The sequence below is a fragment of the Rhinoderma darwinii genome, chromosome 1 (assembly GCF_050947455.1).
Source record: "Rhinoderma darwinii isolate aRhiDar2 chromosome 1, aRhiDar2.hap1, whole genome shotgun sequence".
NCBI classification, from domain to species: domain Eukaryota; kingdom Metazoa; phylum Chordata; class Amphibia; order Anura; family Rhinodermatidae; genus Rhinoderma; species Rhinoderma darwinii.
The window spans coordinates 477,585,104-477,606,529 of NC_134687.1; the positions used below are offsets into that span (position 1 = coordinate 477,585,104).

At 42.3% G+C, this 21,426-nt stretch overlaps 1 protein-coding gene and 1 long non-coding RNA gene across 7 annotated transcripts in view; one reads left to right on the forward strand and one right to left on the reverse strand.

Moving 5' to 3' along the window:
• The window catches only part of LOC142658489 (uncharacterized), a 22,431-nt gene extending 17,178 nt beyond the window's left edge, over positions 1 to 5,253 (forward strand). The window contains exon 3 of one of the 2 annotated variants that reach the window (XR_012850123.1): positions 4,310 to 5,253. This is a non-coding gene — a long non-coding RNA (uncharacterized LOC142658489). The remainder of the gene's footprint in view (positions 1 to 4,309) is intronic. The other variant, XR_012850122.1, reaches the window with a different exon arrangement.
• The window catches only part of CCDC62 (coiled-coil domain containing 62), a 26,057-nt gene extending 4,948 nt beyond the window's left edge, over positions 1 to 21,109 (reverse strand). For 2 of the 5 annotated variants that reach the window (XM_075834102.1, XM_075834107.1), the window contains exons 1-10: positions 20,385 to 21,109; positions 19,922 to 19,987; positions 18,943 to 19,135; positions 13,707 to 13,873; positions 12,965 to 13,066; positions 6,845 to 7,016; positions 4,495 to 4,596; positions 4,301 to 4,389; positions 1,611 to 1,699; positions 836 to 980 (exon numbers count right to left, since the gene is read on the reverse strand). In XM_075834102.1, the coding sequence (XP_075690217.1) occupies positions 836 to 980; positions 1,611 to 1,699; positions 4,301 to 4,389; positions 4,495 to 4,596; positions 6,845 to 7,016; positions 12,965 to 13,066; positions 13,707 to 13,873; positions 18,943 to 19,135; positions 19,922 to 19,948 (1,086 nt within the window). In that variant the 5' untranslated portion in view covers positions 19,949 to 19,987; positions 20,385 to 21,109. The other 3 variants (XM_075834104.1, XM_075834106.1, XM_075834105.1) reach the window with 3 other exon arrangements.
• Positions 21,110 to 21,426: the final 317 nt, after the last annotated feature.

The window sequence follows — 21,426 nt, forward strand, 5'->3', positions numbered from 1 at the left end:
AAATTACTGAATACAAAAATATTTAGCATGCAAGATTTGTATTTGTAATTGATGCAATTATTTTTATACATGTGTACTGTTGGCTTTAAATCCATTCACCAATAGATCTTTATAAAAAATGTTGCGCCGTTGTCATTTTGCATAAACCCAGAGGCTGCATGTAAACAATAAGGCTGCGGGTGACGTGTGGCCCTTAGTGCTATCACGCCCAGCAGTCACTAAAGCACTAGATCTATTGGATGTTGTGGTTAGATGATAGCTGGAATTGACTTCAGTTAGGACAAAATGTTACTCTTGACTGTTAACATGCAAGCCATTTACATGGGAATTGCCCAAATGCCCCCAGCATCTATCTGCCATTGGTGGAAACAGGGGACTTAAAAGCTGGATCTCAAACCCCTCAAAGAATTGCAACATTTCTGTTTTAAGTAGTAAACATCAGAACATTTTAGGCTATGTTCACACCTCCGTCGCAGATTCCGTCATGTTTGCCGGACAAAATAGCCCAGCATTCAGTGCTATTTTGTATTGCAAAATGACGGAAACCATTATGGAAACATGCAATTGGTGTCCGTCATACGACAGGTCCGGCGCTGTCTTTAATCTGGCCCTATGACAGAACAGAATAATGGAAATACGAGCGCATATGTGAACAGAGCCTTAGAAAAGCTCATATATATATATATATATATATATATATATATAGTCTAAAAAGAACAGCATCACAGCAGCTCTTTAATGATAATGGAAACAATGTCTTTACAGTTGAAAAAATATCACAGGAGTAGTTTAGGTGGCAATTTATTGTGTGCGCATGTGAGATTAAAGTCCTAACCTGGCATCTGAGAGGTTCTGAGTCTTTGATGGTTGACTGCATTAAAGGTATATTCAGGTCTTCCATGCATAAAGGTGAGCTCTGACTGTTTGCCAGCAATCCACCATTTTCAGCAGAATCCAACATGAAACCTGATGGACCACAGCTAAAAGTAGAAAGTGGACACATGATATGATGTTAGAACGTGCAGCACCTACTGATAATGACAGATTTCAGAGAGCAAAGAAAAAAAAATGTAACTCCTTCCAGCAAATGAACGTACTATTAATTACTAAATTGCGGTCTCCAAACCACAATAGGCTGTAATAGTACAACCTGGTGATCCTGCAGGAGCCTGGCTATGAATGACAGCAGGATCAGAGAAACTTCTGTTCCCGGCCATCTAACTCCTTATGAGTAGATCCCAAGTATGGCAAAGCATTATATAAGCGATCAAACAATTGCAGCTTAAAGTCCCCTAGCCAAATTTTAAAAAAAACGTCAAACAAATTGTAAAAAAAGTTTAATAAAAAATAGCCGGCCTCCCTTTGCAAATCATCACTATTTTCAATAACCATGTTAAAGACATAATACATGCACCAATTATTACATAAATAACTATTGGATATATGTACCTATTCAATTATAAAACAAAATAATATATTCTACTTACTATTGTTGCAAAATGTAAAATGCTGTCTACGCTTACCAATATCCCACTTGAATTCAATTGATAATTCAGTATTACGGTAAGCAATACGCAGACTAGGGAAATCTGATGGGAATGAACATTTACCTGACATCAACTTGCTTATGTCCTTTGTCGCAAGAACTCTCCAAAGTTAGGTGAAGAAATTGCAGGTCACACTGCTGCTTTATGTATATCTGTAATGGGGAGCCAACATCCAATATATATATTACACAATATTTCTTTTTTTTCCCCCTAACTGACAATATCTAGCATGTCCTAGACACTAATACATTTCAACTTAAAGGCTATGTAAACCTTTTGAAGACTTAGTTTTAGTAAAAAAAAAATCCAGCTGTTATGGATCACATCTAAGTTCAATACCAGCTGGATCTGCTCTCAGGACGCTGTAACCGAAGCCATCAGTCCCGCTGACCTGACTCATTTGGGTTTTAGCACTAGATACAGCTTCTATGTATCCAGAATACATAAAAACTGTATCTCAAAAAGTGAAAACATTTTTTAAATATTAACCAATTACAAAGTTGTAGTAAACACTATAATACATTATTTTAGCAAAAAAAGAAAAAAAAAGTCTTCAAAAAGTTTACATAGCCTTTAAAGGGGTTGTCCAGTTCAGGGATTGTTTTTTATACTGATGACGTATCCACAGGATAGGTCATCTGTGTATTATCGGTGGAGGTCCGGCACCTGGACGCCGCCCCTATCAGCCTTTCCAGCTGCCTCCGACCACTGTATTTTAGATGTGCTGGGTTACATTAGATCTGCTCCTATTGAGTTGAAGAGGAGCACAGCTGCAATACGACCGCTATACCGTGCTCAGAGCTATCTGCTTCCGGCACCGACCCTGCATAGAGAGGCAGCCGGAGCAGCTGATCGGCGCAGGCTCCGGGTGTTGGACCCCCACCGATCATATACTGATGACCTATCCTGTGTATAGGTCATCAGTATAAAAAACAGCCCCCAAACTGAACAACCCCTTTAAGCTCAAAAGATTTCTCTAATGCAATAACCACAGTGACAACACTAGCACCCTGTTAAAATTAAACGAATGGTTTCATTTGCATCCTCTAAATAGCCTTTTTCCCTCTGAAGTGGCAATTGGATGATGAAAATGTAGAGTAAAATATATAAAAATAGTGCTAGTCAGAAGCACAAAGCACATTATCCCATCAGAATCTGACCACGTTCCAAGTATAAGGATACGTCCAGACGTACTGGATTTGCTGCAAAAAATTTCTGCAGCAAATCCGGAGGTAGTCACAGGTAAATCTGCACCAAATAATGCCGATTTTAGTGTGGATTTCCCTTACTAGAACAGCTGAGTGTCCACTGTATTCCGCTGCAGATTTCCCATCCGCAAATCCAGATGGAAAATACGCAGCAAAACCATTCTGTGTAAACTTTCATCCACAGCATTTTAATGCTTTTTTTCCTAGCATTTTCCATGGCTTTTTTTTTTTTCAGGTTGCCTTAGTCTATAGTGAAATATTTAAAAGTCTACATACACAGCGTTTTGGTGGCATTTTTGCAGTGTTTTGTGGTTTTCAAAATGTAGCATGCTCTCGGTATGGAGTTTTTTCTGGCGTTTTTCCTATGTGTTCTCTAACACATGTACTAAATTCACACTAAATAAAAACCCCACCAAAAACACATGTAAAAACACTATAAAAACCGCATGTAACATTTAAACAAGTACTGGTGTTTTTACATGCAGGTTAAAACACCACACATAAAGCCCATGTGAAGGAGGTCTAAGGGGCAAAGAAATGTCAACATACAAACCCTCTCACTATTTCTAAATGGCTGTGGGAACTCAATGAAACACAGCAGCACTATTGACAAACAGCAGGAGACAGTTTTAGTTTGCAAGGTTTTACAGTACCTAAAAATAAAGTTTGAATTTCTAAATAAAAAATGGGAGTTAATTGTCAAAGAAATGTCAATATACTAATACAGTCTCAAGGAAAAGATGGAGTACAGCCCCTCCCCCACTAAGTGACAGGGGAGATGCAAACAGAGTCCATGTGTATTGTATTGATATCCTGCCTCATGTAGGTCTCCAGGAATACAAAAGAGTTGTCATAAACTCACCCACCCTCTTATTCTGTCCCTGTCTATACAGCAAAGCAAAGGTAACAAGTGAGCTTTGTAAAAAACGAAATGTCAGCCTATTGTGTGTACTCTGGTGGCTAGTGTGAAATTTGCAATATTTCAGGATTTTTTTTATATGGCTAGTCGCAATAGTTACAAAAAAAACCCCTCAAATTCTTTTATAATAAAAACCTGATTGAAATAATATGTAAGTTTGATGATACATTCCCTTTAAAGCGGTTGTCAGAGCATGGGGCATTTTTTTACACGGATGACCTATCCACAGGATAGGTCAGCAGTATACGATCGGTGGAGGTCCCACACCCGGACCCTGCACCAATCAGCTGTTCCGGCTGCCTCCAAACACGGGAAGTTATGCAGTGTTATAGTGGCCGTGCTGGGTAACTGCAACTCTGCCGCTATAGAGTGGTCGGAGCAATCTGCTTCCGTCACCGACCACTGCATAACTTCCGTACCGGAGGAATCCGTAACAGCTGATTGGTGTAGGGTCCGGGTGTCGGACCCCCACCAATCATATACTGATGGCCCATCCTGTGGATAGGTCAGCAGTATAAAAAAAACGCCCCATGCCCAGACAACCCCTGATAAAGAATTCACCTAAGGCTAAACCACTATTATAAGGATATGTGAGAAATGTATAAAGTATAACCATCAATCTTTACCTGTCGTAGGTTCTGCAGTTCCCTGTCTGTTCTTTCTTGCTTTGACTTTGCTAGCTGAAGGAGTTGATCTTTTCGTTTCTCCCTTTCTGCTGTAATGAAGGATTTACACGTGATGTAAACACAATTCAAGCTACTGATGTAATTGCCAATTTACACATATGGATAAGAATTGGCTATTATTAAATATCACTAACCTGCAAACACCAGCTCAGCCTGCAAGTATGCACTTTCTTGTTTTTGGCGAATGATCTCTTCCCTCTGCTCATTGTTTTCCACAGTCTTTTGGCTGAGGTCATCTTAAACAACACAAAACAGAGAACTGATGAATACTAGCTCATAAGAAAAGCTTTTTGACACCATGGTGGAACTGACATATGGATGATGAAATAAGAATTGATGCAATTGAGCGCATACTATATGGAACTATATGAAAGTAAATACATGTCTGCCTATAAACAGAAACCTTTTCCCTACGAGAAAGCGAAGTAGAGCATTTGATAAAAAATGGAAAGGAGAAATTTGTATGTACTATACAATTTTGTTTTTTTTAAATTATATTTTGTAACAGTTCTGAGATACGTTATGTGAAAACAAGGTTTAAGGTTTTTGTTTTTTAAATAAACAAATCTGATAAATTTCCGCTCAATACAAGGAACATTGCAATGTTTTGGTGTTTGTTTGTTTTTTCAGAGGCATACACAAACCAATATTTCCTATGATATGAACACTTGTTTCCCTGAAAAATCGTTCGTATTGTGGGAAATATTCCATTCCCCCATGTATTTACTCTTGGACGATAGTGAACAGTAAATAAAATTGCCGATTTTACCACTCAAGTTCAAGTGAACAATTGATGCATGAACGATAAGTGACCCAACCAACGGGGCTTGTTTGCACTGGTCGGAAATGATCATATTTGTAACATAGACAAAATGATTATTGTTAAGTCTAAGGACAGTTTATGAAAGTGTTTTTTTGGACATCACCCATTGTGTATTAAATACTCATTTGTTATTTTATTTGTGTGTGTATGTGTATATACAATGTTAGGAGCAAAGCAAGATTATTGGATGGACAAGACGAGAAATTTCATTGGGGTCTTCACCACCTCATTTGGGCACTGCATGGCATACTAGTGGCATACTTAAGCATGAACTGTATAGCACTATTATTTTGGGCAGTCTATGACCCTGTTATTTGTATACAGGTAGTGTGGAATTTGGTGTTAAGCACTGTATGGCACAGTTCAATCACAGATCTCAGTGCTGAAGACCTAGCCACTTATTTTAAAGTTAAAATTGACAACATCTGGCATGATATTATCTCCCAGTCCCCTAGTAACATCGATCCTCTTCCCTCCCGCACTCCCTCTTCTTCACCTTCAGCATTTGACCCAATAACAGAAGAAGTCCTCTCTAGGCTCCTCTCATCTTCTCGTCCTACCACCTGTCCTAGTGATCCTGTCCCCTCACACCTCCTCCAGTCCCTCTCCCCAGCTGTCACTAGTCACCGGACTACAATATTTAACCTCTCTCTTTCTTCTGGAATATTTCCCTCCTCTTTTAAACATACCGTTACAAACCCATTACTCAAAAAAAACAACTCTTGACCCATCACGCGCTGCTAACTACCGACCGGTCTCTAATCTGCCCTTCATCTCCAAACTCCTGGAACGCTTGGTCTACTCTCGCCTTATCCGCTATCTCTCTGCCAACTCCATTATAGACCCTTTCCAATCTGGTTTCCGCACTCAACACTCCACAGAAACTGCCCTTACTAAAGTCTCAAGTGATCTCTTGGCGGCTAAATCGGACGGTAAATCCTCTCTCCTGATTCTTCTAGATCTCTCTGCAGCCTTTGACACTGTAGACCACCAACTCTTACTTAACATGCTCCACTCTATTGGCCTCAAGGACGCGGCTCTCTCTTGGTTTTCCTCCTATCTCTCTGACCGCTCGTTCAGTGTGTCATTTGCTGGTTCTACTTGTCCTTATCCACTTGCTATCGTGGTTCCTTATCGATCAGTCCCTAAGGAGCTGGGAGTAAATTTAGCAAGCTGACTACAGAAAGAATCATACGAAGCAAAACAATATCAGATGACCAAGGTATTTGGTTTGAATAACTAGGCACAGTTCAGGCAAGTACAGGTTAAATTGCTAACATGTTTCCATTTGTTAGATTAACCAAGATGTTAATTTACTTCCTGAAAGAAGATCTTGGATAATTTATAGCTACACAGAATACCATGTATGTATCACGCATAATAGAAGCATTTTAAAGCTGAAGAGCACAGTCTATGCAGCAACCTTAAATATAAAACAGAGAATATTTTACTTCTTTATATCTGTAAATATATAAGGTCATATTGAACTTGACTTTTTATTTTGTCCTTTCCCATAATTTTTTACAAAAGATCAAAATACACTTTGGGGGAAGGGGGTTGATAGCGCAAATTACACATCACTTACAAATGGCACATGTGCTGATATTGCGAGATTTGTTCAATCCTGTGTCACTCAGAGTTGTACAAAAAAAATCCCATACCTTTCAGTTTATCAAGTTCAGTCTTTAAGCCTTTTATTCTGGGTTTTAGCTTTTGCATTTCTTGCAAAGCTGATGTTTCCCTGAACCTCGTCTCGCGCAACGCTGCTTCCAAGTCTTTAAATCGAGCAGTCAACTCTGTGATGTGATTGGTTGCCCCAACTATATCTTTGTCCTAGAGAAAAAACATTGCAGATTGTTAGGTTAGGATAACAAGTAAAACATTTCATCAGGCAACTAGTCAACAAAATGAACTGTAATGTATCACTGAAGTGTGTGTCTATTGGAACAGTTTTACTATTTTCAGGAAAAAAGTTAACATGGCACAGTAAAATGCTATTCACACAAAGGAACTAAAAAAATTCTTGTGATGGGGTGAATTGTGTATGACATTTTGGTCAGAATGTCCACATCGTTTTTTGCCTAAGTTTGATGTATACATTGGGAATATCTCCCGACGTATACATTAAACGTAGGCGGTGACTGATGCCCGACAGTGGCATCTGTCACCCATATACTGTAATGACATACGTTTTAAAGGATACGTCTGGAAAATTCACTCCCATATCAGCAACATACAACAGCAGCAGATCACAACAATCTCTCCAACCATAGTTCTAAGATAGGGTTCCCACTTAGACTCTATTGTACACCTAACATTCCTTTCAAAAACCACCATCCACCATCCAAGGATCTAGTCTTCACTCGGTGAGGAACAAAGCTGGTGTAACACCGAACATAGTGAGGCTTTGGACTCTAACTCTTCAGCCGTAACTCGTTCTTATCAGGTTACTCTATGCCCTGTACAATTGTGTTACATTCGGCGGCTTTGTGACTATTGTTTTTATTCTAAATTCCAATATCCCCGTTTTCTCTTTCCCTAATACTCCCTTGAGTGCTTACAGCATGTATTTCATGGTACCTATAGTTCCTTCTTTGTATTGGAGTTCTCAGGACACCTACTGGACTACCCGTTTGAGAAACTGGACATGTTGGAAATCATTTAACCGGTTCCCGACCGCTGGCTGTGTATATACGGCCGGCGGTCGGGGTCGTTAAAACCCGCACCATGGAGTATTTATGGTGCAGGTTTTATCTTGCTGCCCGAGCGATCGGGCAGCTAAATGTCGGGTTTCCGGCAGTCAGTGACTGCCGGGAACCCTGAGGAGAAGACTGAAGCAGCTTTCGCTGCTTCCATCTTCTCTGATCTCTTATACACAGCGCTCAATGCTTACAGCACTCTTACTAGACCCAGCACAGCCCTATTCGTGACAATAGTCAGAAAAAACTGGTGTAAAAGAAGTAAAAAAAAAATAAAGCCCCCCAAAGGTCTTTTCTGACCTTTTGAGGGACAGACCATAATAATAAAAAAATAAAAGTAAAATAAAGTACAAAAAATAAATACACAAAATACCCACCCAAAAAAAAACGTTCCCCTCCCCCGCTAATCATCGTAGTAACGCTAGCCCTGACCCAATTACCCTAATATAGGCATGTAATATATTAAGATTTACGGTAGACAATGACGATCACAAATAAAAGGTCTATTTTAGGGTAAAACTGTTATTACCAAAAAATAAATATTTTTTACTATTATTTTCAAACTTTAAGCCTAAAAATTCTAAAATAGTAAAAAGGATGAAAAGAAACCTGCATTGTCTACGGAAAAAACATCGCAAAAATCACGTCGCTAGCCCAACAAATAAAAAAGTTATAGCCATTTAACTAACGCGTGCTAAAAATGGCTAAACGGTGTCTGGTCCTGAAGGCGCAAAATAGCCCGGCATATATTGAGAAGAAAAGAGTCCGAAAGCTACATATAGAGTACAAAAACTAATTTTATTACATATAATTTACATGAATAATTGATAAAAAACATGGCGAGGTTTCTAAAAAGAAGAAGTATGCATGTGGGTCACTCTCAAATGGTATATAACCATGGGGGCATAAATATAGTTCGATGTAAATGACAGAGGAGCATACAAGTATACAGTGTAATGGTCAATACTTGCAGAAAAAACCTGCTGTCTGTCAGATTTGTAGCTCACACTGATATATCCATATCATCCCAAAAGGGGAGGGTAGATCATCCAAGGAAAATAACCCCTTACTCAAATACACATCTAGCAATTTGAACAGCACCAATGATGTTCGGGGGGAGAACAACATAAGACCTTAGTGTCAAAATAAATGTACCGTACCAAAAATCCCCGAAGAACAAAAAAGTACCATCCAGTCCAAATATAGCTGCACTCTGTATGCAAGGTATACAAGATATGCAAGGCTACTACTCTGGAATCACCAGATAGAGCCAAAGAGAGTACACTCACCCATAGTTGGAAAGGTGAAGGTCGTGATCCACATGCACAGTAGATAGCCAATTATCAATTTATCAATTATTCATGTAAATTATATGTAATAAAATTAGTTTTTGTACTCTATATGTAGCTTTCGGACTCTTTTCTTCTCAATATATGCTATGCTATCAGCGAGTCTGCTATTCTTTGACGTTTTGGGGGTGCCGTATACCAATGTTGGTTGTACCCAACCAGTTACCTGTCCCTGTGAGACATTTGTTTATAATCAAAATAGCCCGGTCCTGAACTGGTTAAGGGGGAGTTTATTCACTTTGCTACGCTAGTTTTCAGGAGGCCAATAGTTGAAAATGCATCAAAAGGGGAGGGGGTCTGTTGTGGCCCAACAAATGTACTATAATTTGCGCCAGAAACTATCCTAGCTTGTAGCTGCTGTAGATTTCCCTTTCAAATTGCAGACCGCCAAAGATGTGCCCACTTTAATAAGGGGCATGCGCCTCCTAACAAATTAGGCTATATTTATATTTAGACTGGTGTTTCATATGCCAGTCTTAAATCTCCCCCATAGTTTTCCCTTTTGAATGGTGTAGTTGCCTGTTCACTTTCAAAATTGTTAGTGTATGGCAGTGTTTTGAACCTTTATTCACACGGTCAGCGTATGCTAACATATCACTTGATGTCCATCAAGGTCAACCAGGCGATGGGTGAAGGTAAGGGGTAGGGTAAGTTTTATAATTTTGTTTCCCCCTATTGATCCAGGAAAGGCAAAAATAAACCCATAAGGCATAAGCCAATCTGTCCAAATACGAAAATATTTCCTTCCGGATACAAATGCGGCGATCAGACCGGATCAACATTCAAACAATTCTATATTTAAATAAGCGTTGCTGTTACTTTGTTCCTCTACAACATCTAACACTTTCTTGAAGCTATCAAGTGTTTGTGCTAAAACCAGTTGCTGAGGTGACTATCACACAGACCCGCAAAGAGTGCAGGCAGGTCTGCCTGCAAAAAACTCTGTCTGAACATGGCCTTAGTGTTTTTGTCTTCCGGGATCGTTTGTTTTTAACAGTTTCGGCAAAATGAAATAATATTGTGGTCAATGTTACCAAGGTTTTCATGTACAGTGACACTTACAACAAGCTCTGCATTGTTAGTGATTCTGTGTTTTATCCCGACATTTCTAATGCCCCATGCACACGAACGTGCTTTTGCGACCGCAATTCCCCCGAAAATCCACGGGAGATTTGCGGCCCCATTCATTCCTATGGGGCAATGCACACGACTGTGGTTTCCACGGTCCGCGCATGGCCCCGGAGCCCAGACCGCAGAAAGAACGGGCAAGCCTTATTACGGCCGTGTTCTGCGGTCCGGGCTCATTGAATATAATGGCCACGGCCATGTGCACAGCCCGTGATTTGCGGGCGGCTCGCAGCTGACACTCCGTGGCCGGCTGACCTGAAAATCACGGCCGTGCACATGGCTACGGTCGTGTGCAGGAGGCCTTATAGTGGGGTACTTCACAAACTAGCCCATAATCCTGCAACAAGTTGAGGAATTTTCTCATTATCCCATTATCACTACGGCACCAGCCCGTGCAGCCCGCTGCATTTATTTATATAGTTGACATTCCATCTCCTCAGTGGAGTCTCTAGCTGACGCCAAAAATCATAATTTCTTTTTTTAAGGTTCACAACCTTTTTAGAATTCTATTCTCAAGGTTTTAGCATCCACACATTCTTCATTCACTATTGCCTCTTTCACACTCGCTTTTATATCACTTCTAACATACAGACATACTTCACCTCCTATCCTATTTTGCCCTGCCTCTCTGAAAACAACATCAGCTATATTGATCTGTTCCTCCAGTACCAAGGCTACAAACTCCCCCCGTTTTGCTTGCTAAACTTCTAGCCGGGGCCGGCTCCAGTTTTAAGTGGGCCCTTGGGCGACAGACTTACTGGGCCCCTTTGCAGGGGAACTCATGGCGACAGTAAAATGCCAAAAATCGTCACTTAGTGACCCCATGTAGACGTTAGGCCCTGTTTGTGCCTACATATAGAAGTTAAGCCCCCAGTTTGTACCCACATAAATTTGGTGCCCTCTGTAGATCGTGCCACACAGCCCCCTCCTCCCAGGTAGTGCCGCACAGCCCCTGACATCACTGTCCATATATGGACAGTGTTGTCAGGGGCAACCCCAGAGCCGTAGTCCCGGGCAGAACACTACTAGCACTCTGCCTGGGAGTGGTGTAGCTAAAGGCTCAAGGGCCCTGGTGCAAGATTTCAGCTTGGGCCCCCCTACCCCTCCCCAACACCACCAGACCCCTGCGCACGCCTATGCCCAGCTGCATTGCCCGACAGAGCCCATGAATGCCCCCACAGTTTAATGCCCCCCATAGCTGCCCCCACACTGTATAATGTCCCCCATAGCTGCCCCCACACAGTATAATGCCCCGATAGCTGCCCCCACAGTATAATGCCCCTATAGCTGCCACACACAGTATAATGCCCCCATACAGTATAATGCCCTCCATAGATGCCCCCACAGTATAATGCCCCCATAGCTACCCCATACAGAATAATGCCCCCCATAGCTGCCCCATACAGAATAATGCCCCCCATAGCTGCCCCAAACAGAATAATGCCCCCATAGCTGCCCCATACAGTATAATGCCCCCCATACAGTATCATGCCCTGCATAGCTGTCCCATACAGTATAATGCCCTCCATAGCCGCCACATACAGTATAATGCCCCACGCAGTATAATGCCCCCCATAGCTGCCCCATACAGTATAACGCCCCATAGCATAACGCCCCCCATACAGTATAATGCCCCCTCAGAAGCTACAATATGACCCACCCCCTCCCATACCCAGTATAATGCCCCCACATATAACTAACAGAAAAATAATAACATAATTACTTACCTATCCCCATTCCCACGACATGTGGAGGATCCACAGGACTCTCTGCACTGTCCTGTGAGTGACGCGGCGCAGACAGGCGTGATGACGTCACTACATCGCGCCTGCCTGCGCTGAGCCACTCGCGGCACAGTGAATGCTGGAGCAAGGCTCTAGCATGCAACCCAACTGAATCTGCGTCTTGCGGGCGCAGGCTCATTTGGAAGCGGGACCAGCGCGGTTAACGCTGTGTGGCAACGGGGGCACTGCGGGCCCCCCAAGCTTAGGGGCACGGTCGCAGTTACGACCCCTATAGCTATGCCAGGCTGGAACACTGCTCTGGCCCTGACATCACTGTCTATATATGGACAGCGATGTCAGGAGCTTTCCCAGAGATGAAGTCCTGGAGCAGAGCCGCTAGCGCTCTGCCTGGGATAACCTCTCCTTCTTACAACACTGTCCATATATGGACAGTGATGCCGTGACGACGGCAGCTTCAGCACCTGGCGGCCGAGTGGGCCCCCCCCCAAGTGGAGTGGGCCCCGGCACTTGCCCGGGTTTGCCTGGTGCGGACGCCGGCCCTGCTTCTAGCATTTGTGAATATACACTTTAATTTTGCACTCAGAAAAACAAAACTCACAAAAACTTATCTGTACATGACCCTTTGTGAATGAATCATTATACGTTCTCTACATCCAATAGTTGGACGTCGATCCCTAGGTCAACAATTTTTATTTTCAACTACCGTATAGAGTGCTAGCTCATGTCTTCATGCCATGTGAATTTTAGGTCCTCATTTTGTTTGCTCTACTACTGACTGCTGTGTTGTATCCTTATCACCTCTTTTGAAAACTAGTAAAAACTACATTAATAAATATTGGTTATAAAGTACACAAAATTACCTTCAACCTTAGTAACGTGGAAAGTTCCTGTTCTCTTGCCTGTAATCGTCCAACCTGGGCCGACAGCCCCAACACTGAATCATTCAAACTTTGATTTGTTTCCTAAGAAGACAGGTCAGGTAAGTCCAAGCTTGTAAAAGATGAGACATACAACCTCCACCAACACAACTATTGTCCTGTAAAATACCTTACACCCTGCTACTATGCATTTACTTCTCAGATCCCACTTTTTTACATGGACTGATTGCTCCTTTTGACATTAAAGGGAAGGTGTCCAGATTTTTTAAAATTATATTGCTTTTAATAAAATATAAACAAAAATGGAAAGGCAAATGGAAACCATAGCTTCCGTTTGCATTACCATTGATTACAATAGTAATACTTCCGTTGCAAATGATTTCTGTTTGTTTTACGTTCCGTAAGGTTTCCCTTTTTTATTGTGTAAACAATAATGTAGTCGACTGCGCTATTGTTTCCACCGGAAAAACGGAAACCTTACGGAACAGAGACAATTTGCAACGGAAGCATTACCATTGCAATCAATAATAATACAAACGGAAGCTATGGTTTCCGTTTGCCTTTCCGTTCATGGGTTCCTCCGATGGAAAGGTCTGACAGAACCCATGAACAGAAGAGTGACACTGATGGGAACAGGCCCTAAAAGAGGTAAAATATTGAGTCAAGTGAAAGACGTGATTAAAAAGGCAAACAATGTAATGCCAATTACTGATGCTTTGGTTACCTCCAAGTCCTGAGAATGGTTGTTTGCTTCTGAAGCTTTGAGACACTCTTCCTGAAGTTGCTGTTGGGTATACTCCAATGTTGTCTTTCGATCCTGCTGTTGTGCTTCCAGTAATTTTATCTTTTTAGTTATTGATCTGATTATTTCATTCCTCCTCTGAAGTTCATCTAAAGTAAGTAAACACACCACACGTATAATAAGATTAGTGTTAACAACAAATGGAAAGTACAGTGATGAGGACACTATTTAATGTTCTCATGATAGGAGAAGTATTTTATACTTCAGTACACATTTTTGTTGACCATATTCCCCTGTACTGGTGGTCTCCATGTTATGTTTGGTTTGTAGTAGGCCTTTAGGCTCTCTGTTTATGTTCATAAACCTCTACAGTTAAAATAACAAAAGACGTCGTGAAGGGGGTGCAGTTGCAGTTTTTGTCACTCCCTGTGTCTGTATGCTGTGAGAGGGGAGGGGGAGACATCTGATTTGCTCAGAGTGCTGAGCACAGCACTGGAATCACACCAGGAACAGACCTCCCGCGGAATAGGCATGGAAGAGAAAACGTGTGAGGATTGCAGAGGAGCGTTAAGGGGGTATTACACTGGACAATTATCGGGCAGACGAGCGTTCATATAACGCTCGTTGCCGATAATTGCCCTGTGTAAACAGGGGAACGATCAGCAGATGAATGAGCAAACGCTGGATCATCTGCTGGTCGTATCCTTTTAAAAAAGTAAAATATTATCGTTGTCGGCAGCACATCTCCCTGTCTAAACAGGGAGACGCGCTGCCGACATGATAATTACGTATGGGGATGAGCGATCGGAGTAACAACCGCTCGTCTCCATCCATAGCTTCACCTGACAAAAGCAAACTAGCGCCGATCAACGATGTCTCGTTAATCGGCGCTCACTGCACCGGCCGCTTATCGGCCAGTGTAAAAGGGCCTATAAATTCTCAAAAACACAGGTAAAGCTCTGTTCACATCTGCGGAGGAGCAGTTAGCCACCCATGCACATTATAATCTTTGGGACATACTGAAACAGCCAAATGAATACAACAGCTGTAAAGACGTTGATCGGCGCTCGTTTGCTCCTGTCACACGGAGCTATGGATGGGGACTTGCGGTCGTTACTCCGATCGCTCGTCCCCATACATTATTAACATGTCGGCAGCGCGTCTCCCTGTTTACACAACGATAATATTTCACTTTTTTTAAAACAATACGACAAGCAGATGATCAAGCGTTTGCTCGTTCATCTGCTGATTGTTCCCGTTTACACAGGGCAATTATCGGCAATGAGTGTTATATGAACGCACGTCTGCCCGAAAATAGTCCTGTGTAAAAACCTCTTAAAGAGGCTCTGTCACCAGATTTTGCAACCCCTATCTGCTATTGCAGCAGATAGGCGCTGCAATGTAGATTACAGTAACGTTTTTATTTTTAAAAAACGAGCATTTTTGGCCAAGTTATGACCATTTTTGTAGTTATGCAAATGAGGCTTGCAAAAGTCCAAGTGGGTGTGTTTAAAAGTAAAAGTCCAAGTGGGCGTGTATTAGGTGCGTACATCGGGGCGTTTTTAATACTTTTACTAGCTGGGCGCTCTGATGAGAAGTATCATCCACTTCTCTTCAGAACGCCCAGCTTCTGGCAGTGCAGACACAGCGTGTTCTCGAGAGATCACGCTGTGACGTCACTCACAGGTCCTGCATCGTGTCAGACGAGCGAGGACACCGGCACCAGAGGCTTCAGTTGATTCTGCAGCAGCATCGGCGTTAGCAGGTAAGTCGATGTAGCTACTTACCTGCAAACGCTGATGCTGCTGCAGAATCAACTGAAGCCTCTGGTGCCGGTGTCCTCGCTCGTCTGACACGATGCAGGACCTGTGAGTGACGTCACAGCGTGATCTCTCGAGAACACGCTGTGTCTGCACTGCCAGAAGCTGGGCGTTCTGAAGAGAAGTGGATGATACTTCTCATCAGAGCGCCCAGCTAGTAAAAGTATTAAAAAGGCCCCGATGTACGCACCTAATACACGCCCACTTGGACTTTTACTTTTAAACACACCCACTTGGACTTTTGCAAGCCTCATTTGCATAACTACAAAAATGGTCATAACTTGGCCAAAAATGCTCGTTTTTTAAAAATAAAAACGTTACTGTAATCTACATTGCAGCACCTATCTGCTGCAATAGCAGATAGGGGTTGCAAAATCTGGTGACAGAGCCTCTTTAAGGCTGGGTTCACACACTGCGTATTTGTTGTGCACCAAAGTGTACAACAATGTAAGTGAAACAAACAAAGGTTTAACAATCCCCATTCACAAACTGCATAGAAAAAAAAAAAAAAACTGCAGCGGATTCTAGGCATGTGGATTTCAGCCTTGATTTTGGTGCAATTTTTTAGGCTACTTCCATAACATATACTTAAAGAGGCTCTGTCATCAGATTTTGCAACCCCTATGTGCTATTGCAGCAGATCGGCGCTGCAATGTAGATTACAGTAACGTTTTTATTTTTAAAAAACGAGCATTTTTGGCCAAGTTATGACCATTTTTGTATTTATGCAAATGAGGCTTGCAAAAGTCCAAGTGGGCGTGTTTAAAGTAAAAGTCCAAGTGGGCGTGTATTATGTGCGTACATCGGGGCGTTTTTACTACTTTTACTAGCTGGGCGTTCTGACGAGAAGTATCATCCACTTCTCTTCAGAACGCCCAGCTTCTGGCAGTGCAGACACAGCCGTGTTCTCGAGAGATCACGCTGTGACGTCACTCACAGGTCCTGCATCGTGTCGGCCACATCGGCACCAGAGGCTACAGTTGATTCTGCAGCAGCATCAGCGTTTGCAGGTAAGTAGCTACATCGACTTACCTGCAAACGCCGATGCTGCTGCAGAATCAACTGTAGCCTCTGGTGCCGATGTGTCCTCGCTCGTCTGACACGATGCAGGACCTGGGGAAGTGACGTCACAGCGTGATCTCTCGAGAACACGGCTGTGTCTGCACTGCCAGAAGCTGGGCGTTCTGAAGAGAAGTGGATGATACTTCTCGTCAGAACGCCCAGCTAGTAAAAGTATTAAAAACGCCCCGATGTACGCAGATAATGCACGCCCAGTTGTACTTTTACTTTAAACACGCCCACTTGGACTTTTACTTTAAACACGCCCACTTGGACTTTTGCAAGCCTCATTTGCATAAATACAAAAATGGTCATAACTTGGCCAAAAATGCTCGTTTTTTAAAAATAAAAACGTTACTGTAATCTACATTGCAGCGCCTATCTGCTGCAATAGCAGATAGGGGTTGCAAAATCTGGTGACAGAGCCTCTTTAACTTTGAGGGGCAGATTGACTACTTTGTCTGCGTTGAAAAATGCACAATTTGGCGCATTTCACTTTATACTAATTTAAAAATAGGTGTTTGAGTCTCACTACTTTTAAAAAGTACAAAACACCTACAATTAGCCCTTGGCCCAAAGGATTCACTAGATAATGAAGATGCACATACCGGATTTTGGAAACCCGTAAAACCATCAAACAGAAAAGTACGTGTAATAAATGTATAGTTACTGAGCTTCCTAACAGACAAGAAAACTGAATACACTGTTTGGAACCGCTGCTGCCAAAAATCAGCACAAATTATAAGCACCGGTAACTGCCAAATACTGTTAAACAGGCTACTCACAGGGATGTATCGGGCAGTAAGGACAGAGAGACTGGGCTGATGTGTACGCTATGTGCGGAGCGATCAAGTGCTGTAACGTGTACAACATACTGGAAAAGTAGAGATAGAGAAGGAACCACTCGCAACGAGGGATTGTCCCGGACGGTGGCGACCCATATGCAGCCAGTTCACAGAACTTAATGTGTAGCTACACGTTTGACCCCCACCAATCGCTAGAACGAAGCAGCTGAAGCATTCGTGTGAGCGCTCAGCCGCTTCGTGTCTGTTTGGCTATTTCCGGAAATAAATGTATCGGTGTATGGACGCAATACAAAGTCTATGAGCCCGTACTCCGATACATCGGCTTTCTGGAAAAAGCCGAACAGACACGAAGCGGCTGAGCGCTCACACGAGGGCTTCAGCTGCTTCGTTCTAGCGATTGGTGGGGGTCTCAGTGCTCGGACCCCAATCAATCCAAACTTCTGACATGTCACTATGACATGTCAGAAGCTTGTCAAACGTTTAGCTACACTTTAAGACGTCACAGTGGAAAAAAAGTTAGGAAGTGCAGTACCTATACGTTTATTACATTCACTTTTAAAGTGTTTCAAAAAGGGGGCATGGCTTAAAATGCGCTAAATGAAAACTATGCAAACCAACAGCAAGATGCGCCGAATATATCGCACAGCTTGCGCCACTGTGATAAATTTGGCCAAACTTCAGACTGCCTCGTCTAAGTTTATGAATTCTAAATCTTAGACGTGTTCGTAAGGTTACGCCTGTGTGTCAACTTAGTCTAAAACAGACTGTTATTGGTGTCTGTCTGCAGGAAAGCTAAAAATGAGCCTATACTAGAAGAAGAGAGGCTATGAGACGAATAGGTCAGCTTTTCTACAGTATTTTTCAGCAGCATAGATATTCATTGAATTTACATTTGTACTTTACATCCACACATGACGCTGTTAGGGCATTAATGGGTCTGTCTGAAAAAATAAAAAATCCTTTGCTTGTTTTCCATGGACATGAAAATGTTTTTGTTTTTTTTCTCATTTCACCTGAAGTCAATCTTGACTGCATGATCCTGGAGTGCTGTTCTATAATTTTGAGTGGTCTATATAGGGTATGTTCACGCGGCTTATTTTCAGCTGTTTTATCGTGCCGTAAACACCCCGAAAACCGGCTAAAAATACGGAGGCTGAACGTCTCCAAACATCTGCCCATTGATTTCAATGGGAAAAACGGCGTTTCGTTCCCACGGGGCGGTTTTTTACGCAGCCGTTTGTAAAAACGGCGTGTAAAAAATCACCCTGTAAAAAAGAAGTGCATGTCACTTCTTGAGAAGTTTTTGGAGCCGTATTCATTGTCTCAATAGAAAAACCGCTCCAAATACGGCCGTAAAAAACGCATAAAAAAATGCTTGATGCATAAAAAACGGTTGAAAATCAGGGGCTGTTTTCCAGTGATAACCGCTTCGTATTTTATGGCCGTTTTTCGTTTGCCGTGTGAACATACCCTTAGGGTGTATACTGCGTATAAGCTGACATTAGTATAAAATACATGGGGAGTACCGTATACTTTCTAGCCTGGCACTCTTCTGCTCCAATCTGAGAACTTGCTGTCTATCATTCTCCCAAGCGAGCAGCTGCCTCTGATGCACGGACACCATATCATTTAGCTCCTTATCTCGATCTTTAAGCTCGGCGATCAATAGCTGTAGTTCTTTCCTTTGCTTCTGGATAGTAGAATTTTCAAGATCTGTACAAACAAACTTGAAAGAGAGTGAAAAAAATAAATTAAAAAAAAAAGACTTTAGACTTACATTAGACTAAAATCAAGTTACAGAATTTATCATTTACAACAATCACCATTAATTATACATCACAACAGTGACCATTGTGATATCATCACAGAAATCACCAAAGTAACTGGTGTCAATTATGGTAAATCTGTCTTTAGGGGTGGCTCCGCCCCTTTTCTTGCCACTTTCGGAAAGTGGAGAGAAAAGTAAAAAGTCGCACATATGGCGTGCGCCAAAATCTGGGACTCTTTTATGCCAGAAAACTGGCATAAACCTTTTGATTTATTCCCCCCATTCATATCAGTCCCTGTTCCCAAACGGACACCTAATTTCCCAGACAAACAATAGGGACAGTAAATCTATCAGTATGTTTTCGGCGTGTAGGAAGAAATCAATGTACACACCGGGAGAACATACAAATTCCATGCAGATGTCGTCCTTGGTCGGATGTGATCCTGGTACCCCAGTGCTGCAAGACAACAGCGCTAACCACCGAGCCAGATATAATATAGCGTCAAATATAATATCGAAGGGAAACGCACATTTTTATTTTTTTTACAGCAGCCGCCATGAACAACCTACATGTATTCCCTGCAATCTGCGTCACGTGACATTTTGACCAATAAGAAGCACACCCCCCACAATGGAAGTTGCGGACATTGCGGCAATGACATATATACCCTCAGTGTATAGTCCAGATATACAATAGGTCAATGTTTTATTTCCCATTTCATGTCACACAGGATATTTCAGTACCTTTTGGGAGGAATTTGAGGCGTTCATGAGGACTTGGCCGTCAGTTCATCCGCACAAAGACAAACACTGTGAGATTAAACAACATAGAAGGTGATAAGTGACTACTTCGTTTCTTGATTTGACTGATAGAAGTTTATTATTATTATATCATAACCTCCAAAAATAAAATCCTATCAGAAAATGGATGTATAATGTTATCAGTTATACGTGTTTGCAGAATTATCCCTACACCATCATCCACTGCAGAGCAGATCTGTCACACATCTGTCCCTTGCATTCAGTCTTGGCTACTACAAAGTGTACAGCCAGTGACTACTAAGACACCGGCTGCTGCATTCTACTGACAACTATGTGGCAGTTATTAGCTAAACACGGTCTAAAGAAGGTGAAAGTAAATCCTCACAGGCAGCAAGTGTATTTGCAGAAACGCTACCCTGCCGCCATAATGTGCACATAGACTGACCTGTGAACTTTATTGGTCCAAATCCTGCGCCGAATTGTAATCACGACCAACTAAAGCCAAGTCTCGCGATGTGAGGATACTTTCAAAGATTACGCGATATCCACCACCAACGCGAGGCAATAGCTCCCCCTTCTGGCATATTAGTAAACTGCTGAATAATATACAACGTATGAAGTCTGGTGTATGACAGCGTGCATAGTCCGGGGCGTATAGAGGAGTGATTATGTGCCTGTCAGTGTTGTCACCTCTTGTACATGATATTACGTTTTGTGTTAATAAGAAGCATAATAAAGTAATAGTATGAAGCTTTTAATTCCTTTTGCCCGTTTAGGCTTCACTCTTGAGTTTTGCTTTTGGCCATACTTGCCAATTTGGGGGGATTTTTAAGCCCCACCCCCTTACGTCCGGGAAAACCCCTCAATACCCCGCTTTTGACGGAAATTTCATAAACTCCGTCCATTTTGTGGTCCGGTGTGCGGTAGTCTCAGGACCGTTAGCAAGTTTTTCTTTTGGCTAAGAAAAAAAATCTCATGAATACCGTAAAGTGTTAACCATTCAGGTGGTGCTGTCAAATTGCATATTACCACAATTACCACGGAATTGCAGCAAAATGCCTCGGTTATAGCCACTACGTAGTGACTAAATAATACAGCAACACCGTGACCGCACCAGGGGCGTAGCTAAAGGCACATGAGCCCCCTTGGGCCCCCTCTCCAAACTTCTCATGGCCGACAGTCTGCAGCTTTCATCGCTGGGTCTCCTAAGTGACCCAACAATGCAGCACTAGCAGCCAGGGGCGTCACTAAGGTCTTAAAACGTCAGGGGAAATAGCCCCAATACATATGCCCCCCCAAAATAAAAAATATAGGGCCCAGCACACAGTATCACACATGATAGGATTAGATACAGTAGCACAGCAGACAGTATCACACATGATAGGATTAGATACAGTAGCTCAGCAGACAGTAGTACACATGATAGGATTAGATACAGTGGCTCAGCAGACAGTATCACACATGATAGGATTAGATACAGTAGCTCA